General features: G+C 33.3%; 1 protein-coding gene across 5 annotated transcripts in view; it reads right to left on the reverse strand.

The window, feature by feature from the left end:
- Positions 1–17,533, reverse strand: part of CDH8 (cadherin 8) — a 386,533-nt gene that overhangs the window by 70,906 nt on the left and 298,094 nt on the right. For all 5 annotated transcript variants that reach the window (XM_009430926.5, XM_009430927.5, XM_009430925.5 and 2 more), the window contains one exon: positions 11,329–11,450. In XM_009430926.5, coding sequence (XP_009429201.2) covers positions 11,329–11,450 — 122 coding nt within the window. The remainder of the gene's footprint in view (positions 1–11,328; positions 11,451–17,533) is intronic.

Raw genomic sequence — 17,533 nt, forward strand, 5'->3', positions numbered from 1 at the left:
TTGAAACATGGATAACTCTTTTGGACAGCCTGCAAGTAAAAATATTTAACAGAAAAGTATGAGTTGACCACTTCACCTCAGAACAGCTGTGCTGGATTTTCATGTTAAAAAGTCAAGGGAATGACTATCTTTGACAAGAGCCTTCTTTCAGGCAATTATAAAGAAGAGAGGGAAAAACATTGCTTGTGAGCAAATGTAGCAGCTCCTTCTCCATTTACCCAGACTTCTCTCTACAGGACTTCTAGCCCCAGGTGCAACCATTGAAGATGTAATTCCTGAAGTGTGTGAGTGCATATGGAGAATAAGGGCAAATGAAGAGAAGATGTCTTGGTTTTCTCGAGTAGAGATCAGTCATAATTAAATGCTTTCCTACAGTACACTTAGTGGATAAAGCTCCCATAATTAATACCATTCATACTATTTTCAAGTAATCTGCGTGAAAATGGCTCATACCTGCTGTTGCATCTACAGGAGAGTCATTTGATTAGCTAAGCCACCATGACCAAAACAAAAGATACAATAATATAGCTTACCTGTAGCAAAGAAGCATAACTACCTGCCACATCACATCTCAGAAGTCTGGTCTAAACATCACACCAAAATTTAATACATTTTTCCACCATTTATTTTAGCCAGGAACACATTAGATAAGCAATTTATTGAGCCACTGGAACTACTGACTAAAAAGTCTCAGATTATAACTCAGCAATCTGTATTTCAAACAGCCTTCTGGGTAATTCTGGTGTACACACAAGTATGAGAACCACTGTTTTGAGCCAATGGAAAAGATTCATGTTCATAGTTCTCTCCTCATAATTCATTAAGAGGCTTTATATTGTCAAGCTCATGTCAAGCTCAGTGCATTATATGTTGGGGAGAAGGTGGCTGAACTGGTGAATTATTACATTTTCTTCCAAATATCCCATAAACTGGTTATGATTAAGATTTTTGGTTAAACCACATTTGACACTTCAAAACAGATATCCCCTGCTTTGGCATTTTATCTAAAAGTAGATGCCAAGTAGGTCACTTGAAGGACTTCATACCATTAAAATGCATTAAGATATCCATACTAATGAGGCTAAAGTTTTCATTGATGAAATAACTTTTGAATGCACTTAGCTTTAAACAGTAAAAGAAAAAGAACAGATTTGTTCAAAGAAGTGTACCTCCACAGAGGCAGGTTGTATTGACATACCGAGTAGACGGCAACTGGAGACCACGTAGGGTCCACTGTGAGCTACGATGACCTCAGCTGGTTTTTTCAAGTAATTTCATTTCATGGCAATAATATAAAAATTTCTGGAGCAGTCATAAATTCTTAGAAATATGCATCTAAAGTTAAGCTTAAATATTTTCCCTTCTGCTAATAAAGTTAGTATGCAACTGAAAAATCTAATGTTTCATAATTTATTGTTGAAATATTTTCAATTTTAAGGAAAGCTGAAAGCAAAATATATGTCTTTATTAGAGAAAACAAAGCATATCTGGGATGTTGGGATAAGGAAAAGAATTCCAGAACCATGCTTGGATTTTGAGAGGAGCAGACTCTGTTCCATTTCTTGAGACTACAGATTTGAAATTAAATAAACATTCTAAGACATGAAACTAGAAAACAATTGTGTGCTACAGTATAATTCTGATCCTTAAAAATCTTTCATTGTTTATCAAAAATTCTAAATCTAAATTAGATTGTTTTTAACAGAGTATATTAAACTTTATTTTGGACTATTTTACATTAACTCAAAAATATTTTATAGTAGCAGAATATCGCTCCCATTATTAACTTTTGAAAGGTCAAGCAGTCAGCAAAGAAATACATTTTTGATGATCTGATCTGTTAACAAGCATAGCTGTATCACAGGATCTATTAGAACCTCTTCCGTGAGTTCCTGTAGATATTATTTATCAATATGACCTCACGTGTCAGGAGTAATCATATATGAGATATTCCCCCTCACTGCTATTAGAATAACATGTGGCACATGGCAACTATTTAATAACTATTGGCTAAATGAAGTAATGGATGAATAATAAATAAGCGACGGCAGGTACATTTTTGCATCATCATTTATCCTCACAATACCTTGAGAGGTAAATATTAAGAAACTTATCAGCACTGTGATACATCTAATGTATTATATACATTCAAATTATATGAAGTATATATTACATATGTATATATACACACATACATGTGTGTATGTACATGTGGGTGTATACGTATGTGTGAGTGTGTATAAAATGTCTGATCCCAGATAAGCCTAGTTACAAGTTCTCTGCACCCATTGCCCTCAATATGCCAGGCGTCCTCAAAACCTTGTAGATATTTATAATTTCTATATATGTATTTCTGTTAAATTGGGGCTTAGACCTTCAATATTTTGGAGTGTGTGTAAGCATGACCCATCCATCCTTGCTTGCTTTGCTTTAGCAATCTGAAGGTTCTTGATTGATTCTAACCAGTAAAATGCACACCAAGTGAACATTTAAAAGAAATAGTTCTTTCTATGTATGGACAGGGTGAGAAAACCCTATTCTGTTGTAACTTTTGGAATATTTTCCAAGGCTTCTAGAATATATGTCTATCTCTAGGAAGATCCAGCAATAATGAACAGCATGGTATCTTCAATTGAACCACACTGTCACTTTCTCAGGTAAAACTTAGTTTCTCTTTTCTCTAAATCCTTCTATAATGATATGAATTGTAAGGTGATAGAAAGGGGGTGAAGGAAAGGAAGGGAAGTTACGGTCGATGAAGAAGGAACAGCATAATGTTTGGCTTTCTATTAATTCTATTATTATCGCCACTTTATTTCTGATGATCATATTAACTTTCCTGAAATATTAACATCTATCTCTTGGAGTAGTTTTCAACTTGGGAAAGAAAGGAATGATCCATGAATGAGCTTTATATGGCTGTCATTCCTCAACTTGAAAATGAAATAGTATGAAATTATTTACATATGCGCATTTATGAGGGGAAAGGTCATAGCTTTTATCAAATTATCAATGATGTCCATAACTGAATAAAACAAAACAAAATACATTAAAAGCCTTAAAGAAGGGTGCTTAAAAATAGATAGGCATGCAAGACAAATCAAGTTATAACAATTATGATTAATTGAAAGAGGGGAATATAGGTAATTAAGAAATTTTATCAAAATCTACACAATAACCCAATTATTTCAAAACTGTATAATGTCGTACAAATATATTCACAGTTCATATCTAATCAAAATATATTGTCTGGATATTTTTGATAATTTGCATGGCATTCCAGTTGCTACCAAGATTTTTATTCCCTACCCATTCAACATGTTTAATGAGCTCACCAATTTTTTTTTTTTTTTTGGCCTGAAACATCCTTGCCTTAAAATTTATTAGGTGGCTATTCAGAGCATGTAGATTGCAGTTCTGACATACAGGAAATACAGCAGGAGGAAGTAGATGAGGTTCTAATCTTATTGACACACTAAATGAAGTCCTCAGTCCTCTGGGTAGAATTTGGGACTCTGCCTTCATAAATGCATTGTAGAACTTCCAACATTTTTTTCAGCGTTGGGTTTTTCATTCACTTTACCTTTCTTGAAACTAAATTGAAGTAAACCAATACAACGGTAGGATTCCAGAAGAATGTGTCTATACAAAGTTTGGATTTTCCAGTTTCTTCTGCCTCTTGCATTCTTTTGGTGGACTCTGTATATCTGATGTGTACTTTGTATGCTACTGAAATTATCAATATTAAATAAAAACCACTCCATCTCTTACCCCGATTTAAAAATCTATAGTTCATTTTCATTAGTAGGATAAAATTCACAGTTTTCCCCATAGCTTAGAAGAATCAACTTCCTTTTCAATCTTATCTCTTCTTTACCATGACTCTATTGCTTTGTGGGAATATCTCCTGATACCTCCTTAAGATTATAAACAGTAATTCCTATATTGAAAATATGTTCCATTGTTTATCCTCCCAGGGCAAGATTTTGCCAACTGGGTCCCATCTCCCGCAAATTTTATAATTTTCTCTGAAGGAAATTTGAAAGATTTTATAGTCAACTATCCTTGGCAAACTCAAGATACCATATAATTTCCTTGGTGATTCATATGTATTTCTAAATGCAAGAGAAACTTGTAGTAAAACAAAACAAGCAGAAGATCATGTTTAATTTTGTCTAATTTAATGTCTCCTAATCTTATTAGGTAACACACACACACACACACACACACACACACACACACACACCAAACCACATCATATATTGGCATGCTACCGCACAAGTTTCTATGAAAAACTCACTTTGAATAATGCTATCCTCTAAAACTCCATCTGAGTCTTTAAAAGATTGGAAGACTTTCTCAGCCTCTGTGTGAAGGTGTGTGTCTACATAGCTTAATGGTTACAGCCATGTTACCATTAGCTTCTCTGTCTTCCCAGTATTATCTCAGATCCTCTGGTACCAGATTGTATCCAATTTACATCACAAACACAAAGCCTAGGCTTAAAACCTCTTACTACCTACAGTCAATTTGACTTTCTTTAAAAAACCTGCTCATCATCATGGCTTTTATGAACAAATGGAAACAAGTGTATTCAGGTTTCCTACCTGGCTCCCATCCTAAATTCTTATCCAGTATTCTGTAGGTTGAAAATACAATAAAAATATATCAGTCCGTAATAGCCCAAGACTTTAAACAATCTTTTACACCATTTTCTCTGTAGATAATCAATCTCAATTAAATTAGGGGCCAGAATAAAACGTGAAATTTGTAACCATGCAAGAGTCCCAGTCAATACATATAGAACTGCAAGTAAAACTTCGAAAGGTTTAGGTAGAATGTGTTTCTATATGATGATTCCAGCTACATTTTTTTTTAAAAATTTAACCCACAGATTCCCATGGGGAAGAGTGAAGTATGGATCTTTCTTTCACCCTTGACAAATAAAGTACTTGTAAATTATCACAGGAATAGTTATTCCAATATTAGAGCAATAGATTTGTCTATTATATTGACCCATTTAGGAATCATGTATAGTGTGTTGCTTTAAGCCACCTCATAAACATATAACCATAACAATAAAACCCAACAAATATAATAGAAATAAAGTATTTTTTGCTTTGTGGACCACAAGACTGGTTCAAATAAACACCACTGAAAAACGCAAGTATTTATTTAGTATGTATTTGTATATCTATATATCTATATCTGTCTAGTTATTCTGAAGATTTTAGGGTTTAAACTAACAGAGATTATGGCTCAGCATCACAAAACTAGTAGATAGGAAAGATCTGATCTCACATTTAGATTGTTCAAGCTCTAAACCCTCCAATATATATATATTCACTTTGCTTTGCTTTTCTGTCAAACTTGTGCTCCAAAAGTCATACTTTTGTTAATGACTCTCTTGAAATGTGTTTTGCTACATGTGGTTTCTTGAAATGTTGTTTTATGCATTCCATTAATTTACCATCTCCTTACTCCACCCAAAATAAAGTGAAAGTAGTATTTTATGCATTTTGTGGAGGCTATCAATTTCATCTGTTTTAAAATCAATCCTGTCTCCCTCTTGTGTATGCAGATAGATTATGAAAGATGCCTGCTGGCAGGAAAGCTAAAATTAAATCTCTTATATTTATTATTTCATGAGTGTTATAAAGTGCCATAATTTCATTTTATTGTTTCACAGTTATTAGAAAAAGACTCACAGAAACTAGACAAAAAAAATAAAGTATCAAACCCATTCATTGCTAGTGTTTATCAAGGGATAATTACCTTTACTTCTCTTATTAAGCTTTATTTCTTTTCATTTAAGATTTCATGAAATGCTTTTGAGTAAGAATGTCGTTGGTCACAGGAATGTATTGTTTTCTTTTGAAAAAAAAAGTTCACTCTTGATCAGACTCATATTCTCATGGTTATTTTATAAGAGGTGTGTCACACAGACATAGGATTTCAAAGTTCTGCTTCCTTGGAGAGCATTGCGACATCCTAGAAATTTCAGGGACTTTAGCACTTTTAAGAGCAGACTTTAAAATTCATTTTTGCCACTTTTCATGGTAAATCTTAAGTAAGACTCATAGTCTTTTTCAGCCTCAGCTTTTATATCTATAACATGTGGTTGCTAATACCAAGCTCCTAGAGCAGGAACGTTAGATGTGTGTGTACATTTTTCACTTATGTAAGCAATCAGATTTCTCAATTACTTCCATCTCCATAGCCACCACCTTAGACCTGGCTACCATTATCTTTTGCAGTTACAGCTTCCTAAATGTGCTTCCTGCTTAATCATGTGTGTGCATGTGTGTATTTTATTCAAGCATAAAACTCTTTATGTTCAATCTCATTTTTGCTTATTACATGCTAGTCACAGGTATCTTCCACTCTTCTAACAAACTGAGGTCATTGTCCATTCAGGATATTTGCACATGCCTATTCTGTTGGCTAGAAGACTGCCTTCATGCCCAGCTCTTTCTCATTTTTTCCAGTTTCACCATGAACAACACTCATTTAAAATCAAAAATTTATTTGACAATACTATATAAAGTAGATCCCTGAGTTTTCTTTGTTCTTTGTTCCTCTGTCTAGTTGCTTGAATATTTATTTCAAACCAGTTTTCAAAATTTTAAATTATTTTATTCATTCTATTCTTTTCATAAAATCTCTTCTTCACTAAATTCATAGGAAAAAATAATTTTTGACCCTTTCACATTGTTTCTTCAGATTGTATTACAACAATTAGCATCTTGTAGATGGGTAATAAATATTGTCCAATAAATAAATGAGGAATTTTTCATCTGAAGAGGTTAGCATGCATACTGTGTGTTTGTGAGTGGAACAAGTGTTTCCATGATAATATCTAGGAAATTACTTTTTGAAGTATCTGTCATTGCTGAATGAAATTATTTAGAGCCATGATTCTAAGATTTTGTGAATATATATTATGTGTCAAGCATTGGCTAGATACATATCATCCAGAAGTATAAGTGACTACCTTTTTATTTGAACTTTGATACCCCCATAATAAACAAACTTTATATTTCTACAATGTTGGTCAGAGGCAGAAAGATGAGATGAAAGAAGAGAAACCAAAATATTTTTGTTTCTCTTTTTTAACTCAGATATAATTACTTGACACCAAACAGCAACTTGTATGATAGTGATGAAGCTCAAATTATACTCCACTAGATTTATTTGTAGTTACAGAAATTCTTGCCTGAAGAATAACTGAAACTGCCTGTCACCTCTCAAACAATGAATATTTTCTGAGACTGAACAAAACACCTTGCTTCATGCCTCAGAAGAAAATATTCAATTCAGTCCCTGCACTGATAGATCATCCAGAGAAAGTCACCCTAATTCTGTATATGGTAACCAAGAGGTTAATATCTGAAATAAAATCCAAGAAAGATCCTACTAAGGAGGTAAGAGTTAGAACACAGTTATGGAAGGTCCTCTGGCCAATATTGGTCACTGAAGTTCTGTATTTTTCCTTCGTGTTTGGTTCTGAGTGTGGGGTTGTCAAGTATATTGAAGGAAGATACTGGTTTTCCACATTTGTTACCTGTTCCTCCACTCGTCCAGCCAGATTACCATTCTCTTCAGAAAGAATCTGGTTTATCCCCAGCTGTCTCCTTTTCAGTACTTGATAGATGTTTTCTGTCTCTGGTGAAACTTGTCCTATATTAAGAGGTCTTTTCATTGAGATAGCTCCATTTCCCCTTCTCCCTTCAGCATCCCACCTGTCCAGAAGATTTGAAACATTTTCTGCAATTCTATCATTTATAATTTTAATTAAATGTTTGCCAGAGAGAAAATTCCATGAAGGTAAAAAAGGCTGATTTCTGGGGTGTGGTATACTACTACATTTTCAGTATCTAGCCCAGTCCTGGAACATAGTTGGTGCTCAGTGAGTATTTACTGACTGACAGAAACCCACCACCCTATCAGACACACAAACTGTTAAGACATATATTTGGCTTTCTGATTTTGGAATCCTCAACACACATTCCCATTTTTGCCATAGACGTTAGAGAGGAGTAAGTGGAGAATATCCTGTTTAACCTTCCTGTTAAACTGGGAGCCAAATAATCTGCAAATGACTATATCATGTCTGAATTAGAGTATATCACCACTGAATTAGAGTCTAAAGATGTATACCATCTTAAGTCTTTTGACTTAAAACAAGTTACCTGAAACTATCAGATTTTTAAAAATATATAGATAATTAGCAATGATGACATATATAATATTTAATTATGTAACAGAGAGATTATTTAAAAGGATTCTAATCAAATGTGATTCAGGTGGATTTTGTGTAATGGACTGTGAACCATTTCTCCCTATTTAGGTTATGGTTACACTTTTGAGAATACAAATTCAAGGGAATGTCACCTTTAACTTCAGAATCATGAGAAGGTGGAAAGAGCAGATATGATTTCCAATTCTACTTTCAAATTGAATCTAGACCTATTTTAGCTCAGGTATATCATGAAGTGGAGATAACTGCCTAGACAAGAGAAAGCAACCTCCCTCTTTTTCTTCTTGTTTTTCATTCTGACTGTGTTTAGATGAGTTCAATTCAGTGGAAAAAATATAAAGCACAATAGAATTATCTATGCTCATGTTGATACTCGTTTTCATTTTGTGAGCCGTTTTGAAAACATCTTTACATAGGCCCTTTTGGTCCAGAGAGTTTATACAGCCTCGATTTTTTTTAATGGCTTATCCTTCCTTGATTATTGCTAATAATTTCCAGCTACACCATCTCCCAGGAAGCTGATCCCCTGAGTTTAGCCTTAAATCCACACCTTCCAGCCAAACAAGACATTTGAATGTCACCTGCAGTTTTTCTGAGGCTGTTGTAAAGCAGACATAAATTGTTTAAAAATATTGAGAAAGCTATGAATTTAATGGCTCATTCGGTTTTTTGACATTTATTTTTCATGAGCATGTGATCACCTGCTAAGGAATATTTTAGTTCCATAGTGAGTCAGTCATTTGTGTGGTATTATGAGAGATGATTGAAAGTATATCTTTGTTGAACTTCTATAAGTAAACACTTGTGTGAATAACAAATACAAATTTTGGTAAATGTTAAATATAAAAATTAGATCATTGAGCATTAAAATGACCTAGAAGTGATGTAAGGAATAAAACCTGAATTCTGACTAACATAAAGGATTCAAAGAGTTCAAGAAAGTTGTTTCAACAACAGCATGTACATCAGTCAGCCATATGTCCAAAAATGTTGTTAAGTCATCAAAGATATGATCCTTTCATATAACTAATGAACTCTAATAAATATGCCTAAACAGATCATTAGAGGATAAAACGGTATAGCACACATACACACAACATAACCATTTCTTCAGAGAAAGAGTCATTCACTGTGATTTGCAAAAATCATAAAACAAAGAATCAATTTTTTATTTTGGTTTTGCATAGGAAAGATGAGAAAACAATGCATTTTTTTTCTGAAGTTAAGAAGAACGACTGAGAAATCATTAGAACTTTGAAAACAGTCAAAATCCACAGGGCAAACCTACAAATTCCCAGAGATCCAAGAAACATGCTTGTCAATAACGCAAGTGAAGCCAATGTTGAGTTTTTGAAATATCAATGTCATTGACTCCTTGAACTTATCTGATGAGTTTTGCATGAGCAATGGAGTTTTATTTAAATTCTGAAGTATTTTACAGACTCTATGTGATTGAAAAAGTCTAGCTTACCAGTCTGTGATTTGGCTACATTATCTCAGCAATGATCTGGTCCACACAACAACCATATCTTTGAAACAACCTGCCATATTTTGATCAAACTCTCTCTGACAACTCAATCTACCAATTTAGGTAAATGATATGTATTGATATGTGTATATATAAACATATACACACTCCCTTCTCAAAGGATCACAAATGAAGATGCTCAAAACGTGTGATTGATAGGGGGTAATTCCACATGATAAAATTAGGAAACATTTAAGCTAATGTTAGAATATTATAAAAATAAACCTATATCTCTACTAAAGCTGAATGCTTTGATGAGAACATGGCTAGATGTTTAAAAGTTAATCAGTTTTATTATTAGAATTTTAGCTTTAACGTGTGTGTGTGTGTGTGTGTGTGTGTGTGTGTGTGTGTGTGTGTGGTGTGTGGTGTGGTGTGTCTTATTCTGGTAGATGGAAACAATGCTAATCCTCCAGATACATGAGAGTAGTCTATGGAGAAATGTCCACTGTTTTATAGGAGGGTAACAAATTGATCATTTATAATAAAGCATACAGCTACAGTGCTAGTCCTTTCTTTAGGGGGAAAAAAATCTGACTCTTGTCAGGTAAGCTGCTTAGCAAATAGTAAGTTTAATTCCTAACACCCACATGAGGCACAAGAATAGTTGGATTAACAACTCCAGTGTCATACTGTCAGCTGCTGTTTATTTAAATTAAAATGTCACCATCCAGAAATAAATTAGGAAGTTGAAAAATGATAAATTTCTTAAACATACAGTACTTTGGTACCTTGTTAAAATAAATCTATTACATTTATGGTTTTGCAGAACTTTACATAGGCTATTTCCATTTTGACATTCAGAGTATAGCAGATATTTGTTTCTGTTCATCTTGCTTGTTTAACTATTTTCCTCCCTTTCTTCCTCCCTCTTTTTCTCTCTCCCTCCCTCCCTTCCTCCCACTCCCATTCCCATTCCCTCTCCCTCTCCCTTTTCTTCTCCCTCTCTCTCACTTTCTTTGTTTTTTTTCTGTTTTCATTGACCCATCTATGCTATATGAGGCACAAAACATGTTCTACTAATAAACACATCTAAAACGTGTTGTTCATCTTATGTTTATCTAAACATGTATACATATTTACAGATTTCAATATTCACTTCCTACAACTTTCTATAAACCACTGGTCTTCTTGGGTTTCACTATTATTCGTTATTCATATGTTTGCTGTGAAACAAATGTCTCCTCTCCATGAGGTTTTACCTTGCTTCTTGTCATTTGAAAGTAAAAATTCAGCCCCCGTCACTCTAAGACATCTCCTGCTATCATCCATATCCCAAGATATTTTAAGACAGTGATTTGGCTCTGGGTTTGTGGCACAGCAGGTTGTTCCACTTTAGGAGCCAATTTGGTCATAAGTAGGAAGAGAAATAACATCTGATGGAGAAAAAAAATTCCCTCTCTGTTCCCATTTGGATGTGTTTCTTGCCTGAGACTTTGCAGATCATAAATGATGCAAATGCACAATATAATGCAGGTTAGTCAAATATGAGACAGTTGTATACAAACATATTCAGCATTAACAACATGGAGATATTTACTTGGCCGGGTTTTCCATTTTCACATAAAAATGCCTCATATTCGGATGCGAATTCAGGGGCGTTGTCATTGACATCCAGCACTTTAATAGCAACAGGTACTCGTGATATCTGACTGTGGTTCCCTATGGGAAGGAAAAAATAACATCAGCATTGAGGGTATTTCATTTTAACGTGCAACTCAACTTTCTCTTGAAAGCATGTGTGTCTGTTTCCAACTTCCCTTAATTAGGATGTTTTCAACATGGTGATTATAGAGTCTGACCAAATAAGAAAAATAGCAAGTGCTTGACTGCTTTAAAAAAAAGCATAAATTGTTATTTCAAACACCATTTGCTGAGTTTAGCTTGATAAAGACCATTTCTGAATAAATTAAAAGAGGTTTCTTTGATAAAGCAAGCTTTATTTTATAGATAAGGGATCCATTCTTTAAAAGAAAAATGTTGTATACAACAAAAATGTATCTCTTTTTTTCTTGAGTAGAACACAACCCATTTTAAGCTCTTACTTGCTTGACTGGCTGTATAATAGAGATGAACACTTAAAACCTAGCAAAAGGCCAGAACTAAATCACTTGTTGAGAAGTGGTCCTTAACAATGATAAAAGAGGTAAGATTAAAGATGAAATATCATATATTTTATGAATCGCATTTTTCATTAAAATTGACCCTGGAATATTTTTGAATAAGATGATCCCAAGTGATTTTAATATTGTCATTTTCATGAGGACTTTTATCAAGGCAAACGAATAATAATCTTCTAATCTTTCCAGGTCAATTCCAATAGCAGAGAACTCAATACATAATCCTCAATCCCTGAATCCTTATTTTTTTAAGTTATGTATGCACACATACACACAGAAGGAGATCTAGTCCATTAATACATTCCTGACTTGGGACATGTTACGGTTTTCACTTGCAATAAATGGAATATAGTTTGACTTTGACTGTACCATGTAATAATCTTTTGATCTGTTATAAATTATACAAAATGCATTGGAGATAGCCAATTATTTATTTGCATTTCTGTGGCACTGAATATTTATAAGCAAGCCAAGAGGGGAAAAAATGTTTGGCTTTGAATATGAACAAACAGATTTTCATTTGATATATCAAACTCCTCTTTTTGACAATTGATAACATTTGGAGCTCTAAAATACTCATTTTTTTTTTTTGGTTAAAGATAAAAGTACTCCTAAAGTATACACCAAATAGCTATATTTATGCTACAGATTTACAGTTGGTTTACCCTGCTGGCTCTGCTACAAGATTTGAATTTAGTTGAGTGCCATGACTACTCTCCAATATTCTAATTTGGTTAACTACAAGTGGCTGAATACTATCCTGAGGGATTAATGGAACTTGACTTCACTTCCCAAAAATCAAGGTGATGGCCTGAAATATCTCACCTCATATACCCTTTTTAAATATATATCTAATGAACTTGTTTATTCTTCATTCAGGGAGGAAACATGCTCTTTCCTAGTTTTGATAGAAGGAAGAATCTAAATAGAAGTTTAACTTATGACTCTAACACAAGGCACTCATATTTTATCCTTTATCTATTCAACAAAACTCTATGAAGTTTATAATTTGAGTAAGGTGTGGTTATATTTTTAAATATTTACTTCCATTTTCCAGCCTGACCATTAGCTAAATAGCAGTTCTTGGAGAGCAAAAAGGAGCATAGCATTTTGTGCTAAACATGCACCTTTGGAGACCCAGGTTTTCCTTCTACTACTTGTGTGACTCTGAGCAATTAATTTAAACTCAATTTTTTTTCCTAAAAAAACTGAAACTCAGAAATTTAACACTTTTGTTATAGAATTATTATAAATGTCATGTGAGAAAAATTAAAAGTGTCTTATACAGTATTGGACACACATTCAAAGGTATTATAGCCTTTGCCTTTTGCAATTTTCCACATGAACAGCATCATGAATATTGAATGTTTACTATTCATGATGCAAAATATTTCACATAATCATATTTCATTCAATCTGCACAAAAAATCTATGAAGTAGCTAATGGGATCCCCATATGTAAGATGTAAACCTGACACTTAAAATATTATATAATTTTACCAAGATTACTAAGTTAAGCATCAACTTCAAAATGTGATTTTGCTCTTCCAGACATAAGCCATTTTCATAGTATAATACTGATGAAGTCCAAAAAAATACATATACGTGTGTATTTGTGCCTCTGTGTGTGTGTATGTGTGTATGAAGGTTACTAATTACTACTATCTCCTCAAGAATGTTTATAAATTTCTTACAAATACTTACCTGAAATTTGATAAATATTTGAAGTTTTGGCCCAAATATCAAATACCGAATGTCTAAGGGGTTGTACCATCATGAAGAGTTTCAGAATTGCACTCGTAATCTGCAACTCTCCCTATGAAACTGTGCAGTTTAACTTCCAGAATTTTGCTCATGGTCCTATTTCACCCAATTGGAGTCCCGTTAATTGATTAACTTCTTTTTGTAATTCTCTGTTTTAATTCCAAGAATTGCCCGTTATTCCTTTTAACTCTATAACACTCATTCTTTCCATTCGACATCCTAGACCAATTCCTGTGTACGCAAATAATTAAAGAAACTTCTACTAGATATTTTTACTTTAATCTCGCTAAATATTCAATTAATAAATAGTGATTAGCACAGGCTTAATAAACTGCATGTACAGATTAGACAGTGAATAATAGGGGCACAGTCTTAGGAAACTGAAAGTATAAGAAAAAGCTACCATATTCCTTAAACATTATTTTGCTCCTTCTGAAGTGAAAAAATTGTTAATTTTACGGATTCAGATACACTGACAATGATTGATTAGGCCAAGTCAACTATGTATGATATTATTCTTTGTTTTCCTTATCTTTAATGTTACATGCACACATGCACACACGCGCACACACACACACACTCATATCTACACACTGCAGGCAAACATGCATATACACATTTTCTTCCCACTCTTTTGGTTAAAAAATTGTCAAAGTCCATTCTTATTTTTCTCTTTTCTTTTTAATTTGGCCTCATGGTTGCAATAAATTGCAATTATCTCTTCAACCTAGATGACCAACAGGTGGCAAAACTCAGGCATAAAGAATGAACAAACTCCATCAGCTTCTTATTGGAGGCAATTTTCAACATTAAAGTAGGTTTTCTCATATGTCATATATGGGACAAAGTGTTATTTATCTATCCCTGGGGCCCAGTGCAAAATACCAACTAATATCTTTTTAGGAACAATGTGGGATTAGGCAGCTATTACTTAATACTGTTGGAAAATCATGAATGATATATAATGTTTTTTCAATTATCATATTTCTTGTGTCCCGGCACCTCTGCAAGCGACTAATGTTTTAGTATAATGGTCAAAGAACTCTTTGTAAATAATTATTATTTTCTTCTTTAGTTTGTGGTTTTTTAGTTTATAGTTCGGTGAGAAACTAGGAACTAAATTTGGAACCCACTTTTTATAGCTGTAAAGAATATCATGGTGTACAAATTCAACTATTTTTTACATTTATTTAACAATTACGCAAGTGTACTAAATTAATTTGTTTTTATTTAGTTGTAGATATTTCTAGATGTTTCCTCTTAATATTTTATCTATTTCTTTAGAAAAATTAAGCAAAATAAAACCTAAACTGTTTACTCTGCACTGAAAAGCTATTTCCAGGTGGTTAGAATTTCTCTAGTTATCCCTCAAAATTTAGCATAAGTCACATCTCTTTCAGAAAGCCATCTTAACACACCGTTCGATTTTGTTTGTTTGTTTTCCTTGTTGTTTTTTAAGACTCATTACATGATAGCCTGAGGAACTCTACAAACCCAGTCTCCAGAAAAACTGGTGAAAGTTTTTTTAAAAATAATTAGTCTATGGAAAAAGTCCTAAGGGATACAGCAGGTGAGACAAAAAGATTGAGGTCACTGCCTCCCTCTCTCCACAAAGCACTTCACTCCTAAAGAAAGGAGTTTCAAAGCCATGGCTCAAAGATTTTGCTTGAGAGTGAAAGAGAAAAGCAGGCCTTGAAGCAGAAAGTTCCTTCATATACAAAGGAATGTGACCTTCAAGCCTAAGTGTAAACTCAAAACACTAAAGGTTGCTATGAAAGACAAATGAGAGAGTGTTGGTAGATTTGGTAGATTCACTGGAGAGATAGGCTAGTTGCCAGAGAGAATGCAGATAGAGTCAGCTGAAATGAGCCTTCTAGGAAAAATAACAAATCTCAAACATTTATCTAGGGAATCATTTCTTTAACAGAGCCCAAATTTGAACAGATCATACCGTGGAACAAATTATGACCTAGGACGCTTTTGAATACAGTTGAGCAGTTGGCTGGCAATTAAACAACCTTAATAGCTGGATGTGGTCAGGGACAGAGACAATCAAAGAGAGCCCTGCCAAAACCACTGTATTTCCAGGTGTTTATGTAAATATCCAATACTGTACCTCTGGAGAAGTAAGATCACAGATTTTACACCAATGGGGAAAAAAGGTTTCACTAAAACAATCCAGCAAGTCACAAACAAGTGAGTAATAATTCCAAACTCCAGAGGAGGATTGGTAACTAGAATTGCTGCATTGTATTATTGAAAATATCTAGTTTCCAAAAAAAGTTACATGACATGAAAATAAGCAAACAATAAACAAACATAGGTCAGAGAAAAATCAGGCAAAAGAAATCATATGTGAGAGTGACCATATGTCAGATTTAACAGAGTTCAAAGTAGCCATTAACATATATTTAAAAAGGCATAATTAAATATGTAAATGAAGATACCATAACAACATAACATCAAGTAGAGAATATCAATAAAAAGACAGAAATTATTAAAAAGGAAGCAAATGGAAATTGTGCAGTAGGAAATTACCATAACCAAAATTTTAAATTCACTAGAGAGACTCAAAAGTAGATTTAAATTGGCAGAAGAAAGAATTACTGAAAGTGAAGATCAGTAGAGAATCAAAGAACAGCAGTTAAAAAAAAAATAAAGAAAAATGAGCAGAGCCTCAGTGAAATATGGGACACCATTAAGTGTCATATATGCATAATAGTAATGAGAGAAGAAAAGGAGACAGAGAATGGAGAAAAAAATGAACAAATAATTCCTGTAAACTTCCAAAATTTATTGAGAAACACCAGCCTGTATATCCTAAAACTTGCCCAACAAACTCTAAGTAGGATAAACACAAAGAGACTCACAGACATATCATATCTAAAATGCTAAAAGCCAAAAACAAGAACATTTTGAGACCAGCGGGAGGTGAACAAACAAACAAACAAAAACTAATCACCAGAGAACCCCAATAAAAATAGCAGCTAACTTCTCATCTGAAATAAAGGAAGTGAGAAAACAGTAGGATAACTTATTCAAAGTGTTCAGTGAAACATAACTGTCAGCCAGGAATCCTATATCCATCACAAGTATCTTTCATAAATGAAGGTAAAATAGAGTCATCACCAGATAAGCAAAATCTTAGAAAATTTGTTCCTAGTAGAATCCCTGCTACACTCACAATAAATGATAAGAAATTCTTCAGTTGAAAACAAAGGATCCTAGACAATAATTCTAATCCAAACGAAAAAAATAAAGAGAAAGGAAAACGGTAAAGGTAATTATGCCCTTATAAAAGACTGTATAAATCCACATTACTCCTCGTTTCTTATTTTAACCGTAATTGCATAAAACTCTATGTATCTATTTATATTATCGTATATAATAGTATTGCTGAGCTTGTAACATATCAAAATGTAATATGTTTGCCAATCATAGCAAAAAGGAGGTGAGTGGGTATGAAAGTGTACTGGGCTAAGAAAATGAATTTAGGTTGTAATTCAAATCGACAGGAACAAATGAAAAGAACAGAAATGATGAATAAAAAGATTACTATAACAAAAGCTATGAATATATACTTTCACTCCTCTAAGATTCTTTTAAAAACACAATATTATATAAAGTAATAATTATAGCAATACAATTTTAGGGTTTATAATGTATATGTATAAGATGTACATCAGTGATATCACAAAATAGGAGGGGAAGGCAATAGAACTATACAGGAGTAGCATTTTTATATCTCACTTGAATTAAGATGATATACATCTGAAGCTTATTCTGCCAAGTAAAATGTATATGCTAAGCCCTGGAAGAACCACTAAAAAGTCACAAATATTTGTTACAAATAATTACATA

This window comes from Pan troglodytes, chromosome 18, assembly GCF_028858775.2.
Source record: "Pan troglodytes isolate AG18354 chromosome 18, NHGRI_mPanTro3-v2.0_pri, whole genome shotgun sequence".
Classification (NCBI taxonomy): domain Eukaryota; kingdom Metazoa; phylum Chordata; class Mammalia; order Primates; family Hominidae; genus Pan; species Pan troglodytes.